The 19,483-nt window shown below is 23.8% G+C and overlaps 1 protein-coding gene across 1 annotated transcript; it reads left to right on the forward strand.

The window, feature by feature from the left end:
* Positions 1-1,578: 1,578 nt before the first annotated feature.
* LOC132930155 (protein bicaudal C homolog 1) lies at positions 1,579-19,122 on the forward strand. The gene is made up of 15 exons (XM_060995858.1): positions 1,579-1,862; positions 5,317-5,360; positions 5,500-5,569; positions 12,212-12,291; positions 12,364-12,576; positions 13,134-13,379; positions 14,577-14,795; positions 14,867-15,035; positions 15,231-15,593; positions 15,866-15,934; positions 16,044-16,133; positions 16,196-16,305; positions 16,370-16,553; positions 16,615-16,734; positions 18,228-19,122. The coding sequence occupies exons 1-15, from the start codon at positions 1,622-1,624 to the stop codon at positions 18,332-18,334; spliced, it is 2,325 nt and encodes a 774-aa protein (XP_060851841.1). The 5' UTR covers positions 1,579-1,621; the 3' UTR covers positions 18,335-19,122.
* The last annotated feature ends 361 nt before the right edge of the window (positions 19,123-19,483 follow it).

Raw genomic sequence — 19,483 nt, forward strand, 5'->3', positions numbered from 1 at the left:
AATAATTATTAGTTTATTACATATTTACAATAATTTCTAATAAATTAGATACCTAGTACCTACAAAGGTCTATGGTCACACATTACACGACACAACGTTATATCAACTGACAAGTCAGTCTATAATATGAATATATATAATACCTTTATATAAATCTGAATATACCCATTACCCATAGTATAATATGATATACCTGTTTATCAGCGTCCAGCGTCAGGTTTAAAAATTAGTGATTACTATTGATTTATGATTTTATAAACATACTTCAACTTGAAAACTTTGTCATACATAATAATATATACCTATTGCAGCCTTATACTGGTTACCTTTAGAGTTAAGAATAATATTACTAGATTAATTTGTAATAATTATTATGTGTTATTGACAATTTTCTATAGCAAGAAATTGTTCAATAATAACAAATAAAATTAATTTTTAAAAATATTTGTTAATATTTTTCTAATTAATATAATTTTCTTTTGAATGTTTTTAGTATCGATATAAAGTTCTATGTACGATATATGTATCTGGTTTAAATATTATTATATTGTTTTTTAAAAATACATATCTATTTACTAGAATATCTTACAAATGGTAATTGTGATTTGGTAAGGATTTATTAAATAGGTAATTTAAAAGCCGTCGAAATTTAATACTTATAATAGATATACATTTTCAGTTATGAAATTAAAAAAAAACCAATGATTGCTCCTTTTCCTCTCAAAAATAAAAGTTTTATAATTTAAATCATATAGTGTCATCAAGATTTGTGTCTTGTGATATTTATAATTTTGAACTTTACCAAAGATTTCGATATACATGTACATATGTTATCTTCAAAATGCAGGTGTAAAATATAACCTTATAAAAACTTGTGTTAGGGTTTAAAGAATTCAAAAATTATAAAAAAAATATAGTTTAAAACAATTGTTTAATAATAATACATTTATGATTTATACTTTTTAATTCAATTAACTCCGAAAAAACGATATATATTTTATAAATTATAATAAATAATACAATATTAAATACAATATTCTACAATTAATTGTCTCATTAATAAGAACTTTTAAAATTAAAGCATTATTATTTTTTGAATTTCAATATACAATTTCAAATAATTTGTATTAGATAATTTTTTTGTATTAGGTATCTACAATCTACTTATTATACTATTATTTACAATATTATTATGTACAATATTTTTTACTAAATACATAGATACAAATAAACAAGTACCTACATTATAAATTTTAATATTTTAGAAAATATAGAAAACCATCGTATGGAAATTATTCAAAGCCAAAAAATCATCTAAATAAGAGTGTAGATTATAGCCTATATAGGACACATAATTAATCGAAATTGCGATATGAAATTGAATGTTTGAGACCCCTACATCTTGTATAAATGTATAGTATATCCTCTCCATTAATTGATTAGGTTTATGATGGATTTTATTTTAGTAACTTTACCTTATGGTTTAAATTCAATTATCTGTTAAGTCGTTATCTTAAGATAACCTAATGCGATTTCTGTATTATATTGTACAATATATTTTGGACGTCCCGGTTATTCTACTCAAATAGACAGTCAAACGGTGTTATTCAAGCAGTGCACAATGACCAACAGCACAGCGAACAGCATGGCCACAATGTCTTCGATCGCGATGACTTCGGCTGCCAGCTCGGATACAATGTCCGAAATATCAGATTCTGGTACAGGGACATCGGGCAGAAGTTATAGCGACAGCCGAGAAGAAATGCATCAATTAGCGACTTCTTTAGGATTAGAATCAGCCGATGATTTGGCCAAGGAACGATTCAAAGTCGACAGAAAAAAACTTGAGGCCATGTTGCACTGTAAGTATTTTTTAGTAAAATAAAAATATATCTAATTCCACTGTGTATATAAATTAAAATTAAAACTATGTATTATTAAATTACTCATAACACATAGGTATATGTCGTTATATAATAGTAGTATTCTGGGGAAAACCCATACAACAAATTTTAAGCGATCTGATAAAAATAAAATCATTTTTTTTTTAATGTATGTACAAAATGTATATATTCATTTAATTAATAAACAAAGTCATAAAGATACATATTTATACTAATAACTAATAAGTAATAAAAGTCCTACGTGTAATTTCAAATGCCCCATGGTTAGTCCGAAATGATGCACTGCACTCAGATTTCAAAATACCAACTATCAAAAACTACATAAAAGAATTATTGGTAAGCTTCTTTAATAATTTAGCAAAAGCAAGTGGTCCACAGCACTTCAGGCTTCAGCACTTCACCCTCCCAAACTTCCGCAGACTCCAACGTGGCCGTCCACATGACGTCCTAAATCCTTAATCTACTATTGTATTATGTAGATACATGTATTATGTATACATTATTTTGTATTTTATTATTTTTATTATCTGTTAATGTTTCATAACGTAAAAATTGTATTTATTCTGTATATTTTCATATTCTGTATATTTTCAATCATAGTTTAAACTATTCATACCAGAATTGTGATCTAATTTAGAAATGTTAAAAAATAATTTAATTCTTCACACCTAAGTTTAGATGATGTCGACTGTCAGGAAAACTATAATTAATAAAAAAAAAAAAAAAAACTAATAAGCAATAATCTATTTTTATCAATTGTCTTCGTCTTACTAATAGTCATGCGATATAGTGGCGTGTTTACGAGGAGGGATTAAGGAGTTATATTTCCCCCCCTTATTATATTACACTTTTCATTTATCATTTTATCTGTAGTAAGTAATACAATTCTAGGACATTTGGGATCGATAATATTAGTAATATTAGGTACCTCCCTCAAAGAAATCCTGAACACACCACCCATGCGACGTGTCATACTGACATGTTAAGTTTGTGTTCAGCAGTTCCAATTTTGTTAAATAATAATTATAATTTATAAATAATAGAGAGAATTGACCTATATCATCAAACTTAAAAGTAAGAACATTATCTGTGGGATTTTCCGATATTTTAATTTTTAAGCAAGTTATGAAATAATGATCATGTAAAATATATCAATTTAAAAATGTTCATAAATTGTATACAATTTAAAATATCATAAAAACCCACGAGAAAGCTCAGATAATGGTTTTATCTTTGAATTTGATCATAGGTATATTCTTTCTATTATTAAAGATTATTATACACAAAATAATTGGAACTGCTGAACATAAACTTGTAACCGTTGAACGTGTTACGTTCGTAAGACGGAAACAATACAATATATTTATTTGATTTTAATTTATAATAAAATAGGTACAAGATCAATTTTTAAATTCATTGATATTGGAAAGGATTATGTCATTATAATATAGACTAAACAGTAATAGACATATTATATTCATTATAAATTCGATTTTAAATTTTAAAATATATCTTTATAAGTATACATTAAATAAATACATCTTAATTTATGAAGACTATAATATTTCAATGATTTTGGCATACGACAATTTAAATTGCATTTCCTTAAATGTTCCTCAAAAAAATCATAGGTACTGTAAAACGGATTGATATTGATATTATAGATATAAAGTTAAAATAGCTCCAAATTGTTATGCCTGACGTGGTATTTAATAAGTACCATACGTCGATACCACGAAGATTTCAAAATAATATATACCATATATTTATGGTTACCATTTAATACTTTACAATCTTACTACCTTTTATATGTCTACACCAATGCCTAAAAGTACTATTACCTACACTGTTTACTGTCTTGTCCGTGTATAGAATTTTTTTATATTCACCCAATTAAATAATATTGTTTAGGTAAAACGATTTCATTAGTCACTTTTAAATGACCACCTAACCACCCATGGTGGAGTATTTGAATATTTTTAATCATTTGGTAATATGTGATAAAGGGTTAACCACGTGGTTTATACAAAATACGAAGACTGCGGTATTACTTTGTATATATATTACATAGTACCTTTAGTTTTACTTTTTAGTCGTGGGATACTAGGATCTAATAACATTAATACCAGTAATACCGAAATGATCATAAAAATATATTTTGATTATTGTATTTATTAAAAATGTGTTTAATCAATTAAGTATACATTTAAAATTTTTAAATAATACACTCGCCACCATCAAAATCCACTTATCTCCAATCTCCGTTTTAACTAACCCGATCAATCCACTACGTCGATTAAAACGACGTTGGACTAGAGATCTACTAAACAATTAACCTTTAACGAGTAATGAAATTTGAAGTGGTGTCACTAGACACGTCCCCTTCTCTCAAGTCCACATGTCCTGTTGTTTTCTTACTTTAAGCCTTCAAAATTTACTTATTGTATAAAGTTTATATTATAAACTAAATGTATAGTGTATACAGATTGTAAATATTCATTAAAAAATAATAATAATAATAATATGATATACGTACATATACAATTATTTATAGATGATTAATTATCCATTGGTATCGATTAAATTGCGAACAAAATATAAATAAAGGGTAGCTTATGTATGTGATATATTTTTTCTACGTAGATACATTTATAGTATACAATATCTCTTTTTAATGTCACTCTAATTTTTTATTTTATAATTATTTATAAATCAATTAAATTTTTCCTTTGAAACAAATGAGACAATACATTATTCGGTATAAAATATAGATAAACTGAAAGCATTTACCTCATCGTTACTCTGTTGTCATAATAATATCATTCGTGTAGACAATAAATCAATTAATGTTATATCGTATTCTTATTTGTACCTATATGGACAGCATATGTTGACCATTGTTTAGTATTTATATTATAATATTAATATATATTATATTTTATTAAACATTATATTATTATCGATTGATTTTGATATTTAAATTGAAAAATTAACATGTGAATCGTGTCGTTCTAGATATTTAAAATATTTCATATATCGAAATTTTAATGAGAACATCACAATGAATGAGCATGTAAATGTCTTCAAATTTTAAAGCAATTACAAACTATATATAGTTAAGCAAAGAAATATTACTGTATTATTGGAAATCTATTTATTCTAGTTAATAGTTAGTTTACGGGTATAATATAATATATATATGATATAGGATGCTTATATATTTTATACGAGTCCATTATATATCTACGAATTATAAATAATAAATAACTGTATCTATTAAATATTTTTTTATTTTGATATTTTACAAACTTAAATCATGTTTGATAAAAAAATAGTAAAACTTCAATATAATTTAAGCATTTAAAAATATTTATCTAATTTGCATTAACCGTCATTAACTATGTATTTTTAGGTGATGGTGAGGACGGAATAACAGCAGTCAACTTTTTTCAAAAAGTAATTTTTATATATAAATTATTTTATTATTTTATCATTAATTATTAGTTTATTACATAGTTTTTATTATTTTTACATTACAATAATGAACAAGTTAACATAATATAATAGTTAATAAATATTGCACTCTTTTTTTAAGGTAATGACTGATACAAGAACACTAATTTTGTGGCCAACTAGATTAAAAATTGGAGCAAAATCAAAAAAAGGTTGGTATATTTAATAACCTTTTAGTAGTTTTTCATAATACCTAGTCCACTCAACTAAACTTTAAATACTTAAGTCATTTTATGTATCTATGAAAATTCTCAGGAAAATATTGCGCTTCAGAATATTGTCATATTTTATTTCAAACATCCAAAATAATAAAATGTATACTTTTTTAATGTATACCAGTAGTATTTATAAAAATTATATAATAACAAATATTGGGAAAGTCACTGCCCTGTACACATCAGCAGATTTCGGGTGATGGGTGTACCGTGTCATATTGAGTAGGTCACCATTGCAATAATCATTAAAGTGCAGGTGTTAATTTATTATTCAATATTTAATAATAATATTTTAATAATTGTATTACCTACGGAAAACAACTATGATACTTTCTTTATTACTAAGGATATTTTATAATTTATTTATATTTCTAGATATTATAATTATTTATATTTTTCCATTAATAATACGGTAATTAAACTCTATTTTTCCAAAAACATATATCATTTAATATTGCTTGATATATAATTATTTATTGTTATTATAGTATTATTACTTATTATCTTATAAGTAAATACTGATGTGTCATAGAACAGTGTGAATAGATTTGCACTTTTAATAGCATAAAATTTGTCATAATTTGGGTTTAGACTTTTTTTACCTAATATAAAATTTTTTTACACTTAAAAAAAGATAATTACAAATGCCTAAAAGGCATTATATAAGCAGCTTAAATTTAGCTTAAATATGTTGACAATTTTATAGATCAAAGAAAACGATAGTTTAAGAAATTATGAAATTCTTCAAATTTCTACTATTAAAATACTTTCGGAAAATAATTGTCGAGTTGTCATAGTATACGAATGATTAAAAGCTACTTAAATAATAATAACAATAATAAAATACTTTCAAAATTACACCAAAACATAAAATTGTGTATGAAAATAAATCGTAATTCTATGTATGTATAAATGTATAATGAAATCTTATATTAAAATTCAAACATGCATAGATAAATAAAAATATATATATATAATTATAATAAGAATGATATACAGATTCTATATTTTGACAAATTGCGTAACAATGCTTATACTTAAAACAATCTTAAAACAAATATCGTTGATTTATTCTAAATTTTTTTTAAAATCCAGTCTCAACTATTCCTTCTGTTCTTTAGTGGCCTTAGTGTTTTATCGTTAGATTATTTTACTTTTTTATAGAACTTTTTGTTATATTAACAAATTTGACCGAATTTAATAAAATAAATACAATATTTTATGGAACTAAAATATTACATTTTTTAAACTACCGTTTACCTGAAATCATAATTTAGATCTTATAAAACTAATTAAAAATTTGTAATTTTGAACTGTATACGTGAACTTATATTTTAAAATGTCGACTAATATTTTTGTATACTAACATTTTAGAATTGTACGTTAAATATCTTAAGTCTATTTCATTTAAAACTTTGAACCATTCATTTAATATTCAATAAAAAATATATCTTTTCACCAAAATATTCATCGCACATCATAGAGAACTATCTTTTTTAATTTTCATGTATTTTATTGGCTCAAATAATTATGATGGGTAATAATAACTAATAAGTTTTTAAATTTCAAGTCCCATAGAAATCTAAATCATTTTTTTTTAGAATTACAATTTAATAATTAAAACAATTATTTTACAAAACAAATAGAAAACTAAAAAAATTTATTTATATTAGCTTAAAAAAAGAAAATATGCTTTTAAATTATTTCATGTCTAAAATTGCTAATACAAAATATTTGGTGAAAATTCTCTGTCGTAAATGCCAAAGGGTTATTCCTTTATGAATCAAAAAAAAAAACATAATCGATTTTGTCAAAACCCTGTAGTAGAGTAAAAATGTTCCCGTTTTTCTGATTTTAGTTCTGTCCGATATTTAAGTACACATTATTGTGAAATTAATATTTATAATATTTATTGATTCCCTAAGAATTAAAAATACTTTTACTGAGCCACCGAGGTAAAGAGTGTTTACTGTTAAAATTACCCCGCTTTATATTATATTAATAATAAATTAAATTCCGCTATTGAATAATAAATGCTAAACTACGTGAATTACGTTAACAACAAGAACTTAATTTTATTAAATCCTGTAAACCTGTTATATGCTTATTAATTTTTATATTTTATAACGTTCAAATCTCAAGAGAAATATTACACAAGGTACAACACTACAACCATGATAAAAAGTAAATAACATATTGAATATGAAATTTAAAAATAAAACTTGCAAATATACATGTTATTTTATTTTTGTATGTATTATATAAAATCTAAAATTAATAATAATATTGTATATAAATATTATTAATAGTAATTATTTACTGTCTGTATATTTACCTTTGATAATACCTAGATATATGCATAGATTTAAAAACAATATAGCCTATATCTACATTATTATACCACCTATTGGTAATTATTATGATTGTTAGTTATAATTTTATTAGTGTTATTTTAAGATAACCAAACTTTTTTGAATTTGAAAAAAAAAAATAACTACTTTAAATTATATTTTAAGCAATTTTATTCATTTCTGATATTTTTAATGAAGAAAAAAAGAAAAAAAAATTAAAATTAAAATAGTATTAATATAATTATAAATAATGGAATCATTGATAATGTTTTTTTTCGGATAGCAACAACCCACTGCCTGACAGCCGTATCAATTAAATTTACTTGATTACTATAAATATCACATTCGCAAGATTATATCCCTACTTTACAAAAGTCTGTTAAACGGTCCGGCAACTAAAATATATATCGTTAAAAATTTAGTTATCTTTATTCTTTACATAAACAAATAGACGAGACAAGCTCGTTTTGAATACTTGCATTAGGTACTTAACATTGCGTTTGTTCTCTTAAAGATTTTTAAATTAAATTTCTAATGTACATTAAATTGTATTTTATTATTTGTTATTGATGATATTATTTTTATTATTACTATACAATGATAAACACGTCTCGTTTATTTCAATTGTTGACTGATCTAAGACGGAATAAAGAGGCTTTAAAGTTTTTAAATTACCAACCTCAGCAAACGTTCTTTTGGTCAACTAAGGATGATACTTTATGGATAGAAATTTTAAATACTGAGTATAAGGCTCATAAAACTCAAGGTATGTTGCAAAATGTATGTAGACAGACAATAATTTTGAATATTCACATTTCATAGCTATATTATTTATAGTTTTAATTATTAAAAATTTTTAATTTAATACAAAAGTATTATACTATTATATTTAATATTTTTATAAATAATTTTATGGTTTTTTTCTTAAAAACCACCAGCTTAAAATTTATACTTTACCTATTAGAATATTGTTATATTCTGTGATATTAGATTATTACTTTATTAGATATTAAACCCTATATTAATATCCTATTTAAACAAAAATTTAGTTGAAATTAAATTGAAAATAAATATTAATAATATTTATAGACGTAATATAATACTATATTAAAATATTTTGTATTGATACATAATACATGTATTGATTTGTATTAATTATTCTACTATTACATTCAATTTTTTTTTTTTTAATTAAATAAGGTACACAGTAAAAATATTGTTTTTTGTTTTTAATAATGATACCTTTAGGACATTGTCATTAAACGAATATTTGTAAATTGTTAACACATAATGTCTATAATATACTAAATACTAATGTGTATATAGTATTAACTATTATATTATATATAGAAGTCTGGAACAGAATAGTGATTACTGATTAGTGATTACATTTAATTTAAAGTACATCCATAAGCCGCGTCAATGATTACATTTCAACTGATAAAGACAACGTATTAATTAAATATTTGAATGTTTAGATTGTGATCACTTTTCACGTTTTATAGTAAGTTTATTGAAATATTTATTGAAATATTAGATAGGTTGATAAGTACATCATACATTCGTACCATTCATACCTGTTCACTGTTAAAATTATCATATTAATTTTTGTTCTGTGGTATAATAATATTATACTTTATACTCATATAAAGAATGAACACTCTTACACTCTAGGTATAAGTATTTACTATTGCTGCGTATAATTGAAGTAGAAAATATACATAGGTAATTTTTAATCCGAGGATTTTTATTGCTAAGAAACTTAAAAATTACCTGCATTTGTCATTATCTTATAAATTAATTTTTAAATAGATGGGAAATATTATATAGATATATTACGATTTATAAGGCGGAGTTAGACTTACGCTTTGCGTAGTAGACATATTTAATGTTACAAATACTTATGAAATATTGTTTATGTACCTAAACCTAATTCATATTTGAACAAAATTGTTTACTGAGAAAGTGGGAATCCCATAAATTATGGTCATAAAATAAGAGTTAACACTTAATACGTATTATGATTTATAATTTATATTTGAAGATCTATATTGAAGATAATGCATACTGCATAAATATTTAATAGGTACATTTATTGTACAGGTTGGTTATTTTAACAATGAACACCCAATATAATCCGAAATAGAATATTTTTAAATATTATCATTGATTCATTGAGATTTTACGTTAAATAATTTTTATTTATATGCATTTTTGCTTACTAACATTCAGATAATAAGAGTAAGTATGAAATGTCCACGTGCTACGTAAATACGTAATTACAATTAAGGACAACGCAATTTTATTAAGCTCCGAAAATTGTAGTCTACAGTCTACGCCTACTACTCGCTCATCCAGACTTCGGATATGCTCAGGGACGAACCGGAGTGTGGTCATGGGGGGGTCACCCACTTGGCAATATTTGATTTTCAGTCGGCAGAATGTAAATTATTTTCGTCTGAATTAAACTAAATTGTTTTAGAACGTGGAGAGGAAAATTAAATAAACTGTACTGGTGGAGAGTAGGTCATTATAAAGGATATTATATTAAATTTGAATGCATTGACAGGTATCATTGTGTATACAAAAAACGATTCTGAACGGAGATAATTTGTCAGTTTAGGGTCTATTATATTATTATTACCTGTATTTAAATTGTAATATTTATTTTTCTCAACTACTGGTGAAAGTTTCAAGTTTCTACGGTTTATACTTTTTGAATAACAACAAATATTTTAAATCGTTTTAGGATATATCGTTATTTTACGCGATTTCGTAGAAAATTACTTTTATATGAAAAATGTATGGATCTTGTATTGGATTTTTTAACTTAGGCATAAATCACAAAACTTTTATGAAATTATCAATATCAAAATTACTGTAAATTTTCGCGATTTTGACATATTTCGTAAACATTTGAACTTAAAATGGTTATAAACAAAATTGTGACTGTTTTTTTATTTTTATTTTTTTTATTACAATAAAAACAACTTAGTATAAATCTTCTATTAAATTTTAAAGATTTTGTGGAATGCTAATTTTTTTTATCAATTTTCAATTGTCTATAAATAGCTAAAAGTCAAAACATTTTGACAAATTTAAGAGTAAATAGATAACGCTAATATAAATATTTGATGAAAATTTCAAGTATTTTAAATGATTCGTTTTTGAGTTACAACAAAATAAAAAAATTGATTTTGTTGAAAACTGATTATGCGTAAAATTTCCCGTTTTTTTGTTACTTTTTTAGGGTTTTCTTGATACTTTTGAAAACTTCTAGAAATTTTTTACTTTTGACTCCCCAAAGTACCAACTAGATTCATTTTTCTTTTTAAAGAGGGGCAGAAGTCAAAAATCAAAGCATTATTACTACTCCAAAACGTGATGACAGACATAAAAAAAACACATCATTGTAAAGTCAATACATTTATCACCCCGTTCAGAATCTAAAATGTATAGTAAACTAAAAGTAATTTAATAGTTATTAAAAATTTGGAATTTCAAATTCTAGTTGGAAAATTTTAGACTACTCCCCACGATTTGTTTCTGAGATCGTCCCTGAATATGCTCGTTAATTATATACACAGAAAATAGGTAGAGGTAGTAGGTACTTGCTTAATAATTTATATTTAAACATAAACATTTTTATAGAAAAAATATTGTTTCAGATAGTTAATTAAATTAAAAGTATAGGTTCTTGTTTCAAAATTATGAACGCTCTTTCTTTACTGTTAACCTGTATACTATGTTTAGATTTATTTAATAAAATTTATTTTGGAATTTGGTATTTAAAGATTAGAAATTATATAATCTAACTTATAAATCATAAATGTGTAACTAAATCTCATTTTTACTGCATCAATGTCTCAACATTTTTAACCAGCATTTCTTTACCTATAATTTTTCTTATTGTTTAAAATTTTGATGTATTTAATGAGTATGTAAAGTTCTAAAAATATTAAATTTACATTCGGTATAATTATTTGAATATCATAATTTATTGTTGATTTTAAATACATTTTTAGCTACACATTTAATAGCCTCAAAAGATGAATGAAAAAAGCGAGTGTCTACACAGTAACACCATATTATCTTAATTATATTTTTTATGAATTACAACAATAATATTATAAATAAATATTAAATATATAGATATTTTAAAATTTGTATGTAGGTACTTCTAAGTGTATAATATTCTAAGCTAAAATGTATAATATGTATTTTATAGACCCACATGTTCGAATCGCAGGACTCCCAGAAGATGTAAAGGCGGCTAAAATGCAAGTGATGAGTGTATTGGATGATCGAGTGAGAATATTTTCTGTTACTTTGAATAATTTTTACAACTACTCAAAAATTATCATATTATATTTTATTTAGAGCAATCGCGTAACAATGAAGCTAGATCTTAGTTACACTGATCACTCGCATATTATCGGTCGTGGCGGTCTGACCATTAAACAAGTGATGGAAAACACAGGTTGTCATATACACTTTCCAGATTCAAACAGAACAAGTTTGTTAGAAAAAAGTAATCAAGTTTCTATTGCTGGCAATTGTAACGCTGTAGAACGGGCTAGAGCTCGTGTTCGAGTAAGCATTAAATTGTTATTAGTTATATTATGTTTTAAATATTTAAACTATTAATTTTTTAATAATTATTATTATTAAAATACCTATATAACTGAAAATATGAAACAATAAAGAATTGAATATCTACGAAATGTTTTCTATACTTCCTTTCATGAGAAACCACAATTCCGCCATGCATGGCATGCATTCAAATAAAGGAATTCCCCCATAATTTGGTTACTGCCATTAGACTGATGTTGGGTGACACAAGTTACTCGGATCCACGGATTACGTGTTTTATCGTCAGTTGCGGTTTCTTGTGGTTTGAACTGTTTGAAGTGTAGTAAAAATGTAGGTTATACTAAAGAAAATAGAGGATCAAGACTGTTAATAGAGAAAACAAAAATATATTAATTATAAGCTGTATTTGTTAGAAAGTGTAGACAAATATTTTTAATTACTAAAACTTTGATTTAAAAATACAAAAAAATATCTAGAATTATAAATATTTGGCAAGAGGGAGGATCTTGTTTCTATTATTTAATATATAAATTAAATTAAATTATTTTTATTTGTAGGAATTGACTCCATTGATATTTTGTTTTGACTGGCCAAACATTGGGACTGTTCAAAATTATCAAGATCCATCTAGTCAATTCCCATACATTGGCTCTATTCAAGAAAATTTTAATGTTCATGTAATGTTTCGCACTAGACCAAAGCTTCATTCAACTATGGTTATGGTTAAAGGACATGAATGGGATGTCGTGAGAGTGAAAGAAGCTACTATGCAACTTATAACTCATATGTGTGGAAATCTTGCAGTAAGATATGAAATGATATGTTAATCGAGAACAAATTATTACTTATTAGGATATAATCATATTGTTCCAACACAAATTAAATTTATATATATATATATATATATCTATATATATATATATTAATATTATATTATTTACATGGTAACCTATTAGGTAATAATATTAATATTAATTCAGAACAAAACATGTTTCATTAGCATTTTATACTATTCATATAGTGGTATAAATTAATTTAATATTTTAAATTACCTATAACAGGTTAGATAATTGCTTATGTCATTCAATAAGTATGAAAATTGAGTAATTTTTATTATTTGTTTAATTAAAATTTAAATGTTTTGGTTATACACTGAGTCTAACTTATAGGGGTAGCCCCGGGTCCCGATATTATTATTTGAGGCCCCAGACTCTTGTTGATGATTAAATATTAAAGTGGCACTGTGAAATTTTATTATACCTATTATTACTTTTGTTAGACATTTAAATGATGTATATCAGTAAACTTTAATTATTATTTTTCATTTGTACTAACATTATTATAACTATCTATATTTTATATATAGTTTATAATTATATTTAAATATTATTCAAGTATTAAAAATTAATTTATGTTCTGTAAATAAAAATTTTGTTTGCTAATGCAAATATGTTATTTTAATGTTACCTTTTTTTTTTTTAATTATGTTTGACAAATATTAAAAGCCCCTAAAATTATATTGCCCCAGGCACATTATACACCAAGGGTTTAATTTTTTTTGTAACATATTTTTTTCTCATTTTGTACACCATTTTTTTCTTTTTTTTAGAGGGTGGGGTATAAAAGTTTTAAGCTGTACATTTTCACCTAAAAAATTTCCAAGTACACTATTATGATAAATTTTTTTTATTATTATTAAATACTTATAAGTTACTTCTTTACTTGAAAGCAATATAACTAAGTTAAACATTTTATTTTATTTGAAATATATTTGATGAAATTTTTTGTTCTAAAAAAAAAAAAAAAAAAGTGGCATTTAAGTCTATAATTCAATAACAATATATAATTATCAAGTTTAAATTAAATAATTTCAGTATAGTTTAATATATTTATTAAAAATAAAATGTTAGTTATGCATTTTACTATTATTTTTATGAAGCTATCAATGAAAAATAAGATAATACAATTAATACAAAATAATAATATTGTTACAATTTTAGAATCAAGTTTTAATACTTATGGTTATGGAAATATCTCCTCAACATCATAAAATAGTAATGGGGCCGGGTAATGATACACTTAGAGCTATCACTCGCCGAACTGGAGCCCAAATATTGTTTCCGGATGCTAAGGATCCAAATATACCTTCCATTAAAAAAAGCAGTGTTACCATCACTGGTCATATACATAATGTCTACGCAGCTCGTCAAATGCTTATTGTAATATTTTTATTCGTATTCTGCTAAATTTAAATAAATCAATATTCATAGATTGCATTTTTTATTTTTAGGGTTCATTACCATTGCTTCTTATGTTTGACATTCCGCAAGACGAAATGGTACTAACCCACGAACAAATTGACAGCGTAATGCAACGTTTGGACATTTATATATCACTTCGACATAAAGCTAGTCAAAATATATACACCGTTTCAATAAAAGGTTTTGAAAGATCTGTAGGTAAGTGTTGAGTAAATAAATAAATATTTATTTTTATTTCATAATTTTATTTATAAAATTATACATAGATAGATAATTTAAGACATTTAAATTAATAATTATTTATTTTGTAAATAAATTAATTTTTTTTTAATAATATATACACAATTGTATAATATTGTACAATGCATAAAATACTTATTATTTTTTTTATAGGTAACATTTATGAAGGTAGAAAGTGTTTACTGGGTGGTACTGGAGAAATAATATCACCAAGTATACCAAATACATATAATGTGTCAAATGAAAATCCATCATTTTTAGTTTCCAATGGAGAATTTTTCAGTGGAAATCGATATTCAAATAAATCTTTTAACAATTTAGGCGGATTTAGTAATTTTACAAATTTCCCTGGATCAATTTCTACATCATGTCAAAATAGTGTAATCAATTTACCTTTGGTAAGTAACCATGGAAATATTTCTCAGATTAACGTTTTGGGCCCAAGAATACAACAATTGGCTAATGATATAAAAATGGACAATTTATCAACTAATAATAATCACATTGGAAAATCAAGTAAGTTATCTTACATTATTATGTTAAACTCGAGGTTCTCAAACTTTTTTTTTTTGCATGTGTATTACAATACAGTTATGTACCACTGATGACTAAAAATAGAATTATTCAATATTTTTATATTATAATATGGAGTATATAACTTAATTACTTTATTTATATTTCATGTACAAGTACAACAATGTTTTTTTTTTGCATCTCACTGTTTGAGAACCATTGTTCAAGACAATATAAATAGGTACCTAATATAATTAATTTCTCCATTATTTTAGCATTTAATTATATTCAAGACGCAAATACTTCTCCAAATCAAAGTTTGTTGTCATCATGTAATGAATTAGGTATTTTTATTTATCAAAATTTTTTAAATTTTAATTTATCTTAACTTTGAATAATAATGTATGAAATGTTTTAATTAGTTTTAAGTAAATAATTGATTTTCTTCATTAGATTTAGAAATGTTTGAGAACCGTGCACCTGGTTTTCGAAGACAGCCAATTACTTATGATTACCATAATTTACGAGTTGCTGCTACGCAAGGTAGATGAGTTCAATATTAAAAACTGCAATATCATAATATTTGCATTGTATATGTTTAATAGTGTCTCAAACAAAACCAAATCGATCAGAAATAAGAGTTCCGACATCTGTATGGTCTGGTTATGGTTTTAGTCAATCAAGTCCTTCAGCAGTTTTAAAAGGACAACAAGATGTAAATTAATTTTCAATTATTTAAATTATTTTATTTTTTATTGATATTATTTTAATATATATAGAATGAGTTAAATATATGGAGTAACTCTACACCAGAAATAAATAATGATACATCTGAATTGGCATCAATGGAAATGAGTAACCATCTTGACTCCACGCCTACATCGACTGTGTCTAAAATCACATCTTCTTCATTTGCTGATTTACCATCTCATTTGGCAATTCTTGGCTTAGATAAATATATAAGTAAGTTAGCTATTCAATTCAACATAATCTCATAATATAATATGGTATAATTGTCCTCCAGATTTATTTAAATCTCATGAAATTGATTGGACTACTTTCAAGACATTGACAGAAAGTGACCTACGTGAAATTGGTGTTACAGCCTTAGGCGCCCGAAGAAAAATATTGTTATCTATAGCAGGTAAGATACTACATTTTTATAATGTATTATAGACTTCAATAGCAAATCATTATTTGTTTTGCATTATTTTAAAATTTAAAATTTGTCATAAAAATGTATTATCCTTGTAGAATTATTTATGGTATAAATTACAAAATATATACAACATAATCTTACCAATGTATTTTTGAACTATGTTTAAATGTTTTCAGGAAATTTAAACATAATTTCTTGTGTATTTTTTACAAATAAAAAAAGTTTTAATATATAGGTTTTAGTACTACATATCCATTTATATAATTTATTGAAGTTCCTTGTATATAGTGTGATCACAATTTCAGGTAATTCTACCTTCATCTCACTTGGATGATTTTAAATGAGGTTTTCTGGGATTGAAGGCAGTACCTAAATACACATTTTCAGAAAAAATTACATTTTTTAACCCTTTTAGTATTCATATACATAATTCATCTTACTTTATAAATACAATACACAATTTTTTTCCACAGAATCAAGTAGAGTATTTTTGCAAAAATAGTTTTTTTAATTACAAAACTGACCGAATTGGAATATCAAACAATTTTGTAATTTTATTGTATTTAAAAAATAATAATTACAATAGATACTTTACATTTTTACCAAATATTTATATTATTATTTTTATTTTCATTATACAATAACATTTTCAACATTTTTTTATAGACATGATCAATTTTCATTTGTTTTAATTGTTTTCTGGGCCAAAAGTCTTGACAATTTAATATAAGATCCTACATAAGTTGTTATTATATCTGTATAAAAATATTAAAAATACATAGCACAATTTATTTTTATATGTATATAAATTTAAACTTTATTTACAAGCAACTAAAAGTAAAATAAATAGCTTTAAAAAAAATATATATATCACAAAATATACTTCTATAAAAAAACAAATAGTGATATAGACTTAGAGAGAACGTCTTCGCTCAGAATCGTTTTTTGTTTACAATAATATATCATTGAATTCAAATTTAACTTACCCATAAAACTTAACTAATTGAAACCTAATGTACAGCATAGCTGTTGTCACTTGTTTATCCTTTTTTATACTCATGTATTGTCATTTTGTTAATTCAACTTATAGAATATTATTGACTTCTTAAAAATTAATTTTTATTCTTAAAATATTTAACATAAACATAATTTTTAATTAGACAAGTATTTTAGCATAAAAATATTTTGGAATTAAAAATTTAATTTCTATATAAACTGTAATGATTAATTAAAACTAATTTTTTCATGGATTCTCTTAGTTATTTGGATGATATAAATATGCAGTGAATATACCATCTTTGATGGTATTAAACTGTTTTCTTAATTGTACTGTAATATAACAGTATAATACATCATTATCATTATTTTTATAGGTTGTGTAAGGTAAAATATTGAACTCATTATACCTATATCAATAATTAAAAAACTGTTTTTAAATTGTTATTTATTTTATTAAAGTGTTATATTTATTTTTATAGAATTGAATAAAAGGTGTCCAGTTGGTGGATTATTTGGTATTAGTCCAGCTCCAGGAGCAGAAAGAAAAAGTCCTGCATCAAATAATAGTCCATCAGACACATGGTAAATTAACAAAAAATATTAACTGTATGTTACAAAACTTCATATAATTTTTTGCTGTCAAAAATTATAAATTATAATTTAAATTATTAAAAAACTCTAGAAGGGTTTTAAACAATTTTTTTTCAAAATAAATAGGTTCTAAACATATTATAATTATATAACTATCTTCAGATTTATTTAAAACATAACAAAATTTATAATATTTTAGTAACAATTACCCTTTATTTGCCTTCAACCGATACTAGTATATTATTATGTTGTAACCAAACATTTCGCATCGCTTTTATATTACTACCTATATATTTGTTTACGTTTCAATAGCTACCAAATTTTTTTTTTTAATTATTCCAAAGTGTATTTATTTATCTCGAACTATACTGTATGTTATTTTATTTCCTAAAAACCAAATTAATGTTGAATGTTTTTATGCGATTATCAATGTAATAGTTATGTACAATGTTTGTTTGTTACTTTTAAAAATCGTCAATCGTTGGTAAATTTAGATAGACAAACCACATTTATTATAACAACTTTTGGAGAAATTTTGATTTATGATATTTTCAAAACCATTGTATCCATTGTATTGTATTTCATGATGTTAAAATTGAGTTCTATATTATATTATTATTATTTTTTGTTGTTATTTAAAATAAGTATCATTATTATTATTATTATTTTTATAATCTAAAATTGGTGTATTATTTGTAAGCCATTATTTGGTATAAAAATAAAATATGTTTTTGTATATTATTATAAATACATATATAATAAACAAATTTTCTGTAATGTTTAGTTGATTTTTAAATGTTTATAATTGAGTACCTTATACTAATTTATCTTTCAGATATAAGAATATTGTAATGTGTTGTATTAAATAGTGAATATTTAAAATAATGTTAATTAATAGATGTTAAATTTTAATCAGTTTTAGTGACTAGTAATCACTAATCAGTCTTGTAATATGTGATTTATGAGACTAAGTACGAGTATTTTATAAAAGTAAATTATCTTACAAAATATAAAGTAAAAGATTAGGATATCACATTCCATTAGATGTTTTTTGATATTGATATTAAAGTAATTTTTTTTTACTATATATAAATAAACAAATTATGAAAAACCTTGTATTCAATTTTCAAGTATTTTTTCTCAC

Source organism: Rhopalosiphum padi, chromosome 4 (genome assembly GCF_020882245.1).
Source record: "Rhopalosiphum padi isolate XX-2018 chromosome 4, ASM2088224v1, whole genome shotgun sequence".
In the NCBI taxonomy this organism is placed as follows: domain Eukaryota; kingdom Metazoa; phylum Arthropoda; class Insecta; order Hemiptera; family Aphididae; genus Rhopalosiphum; species Rhopalosiphum padi.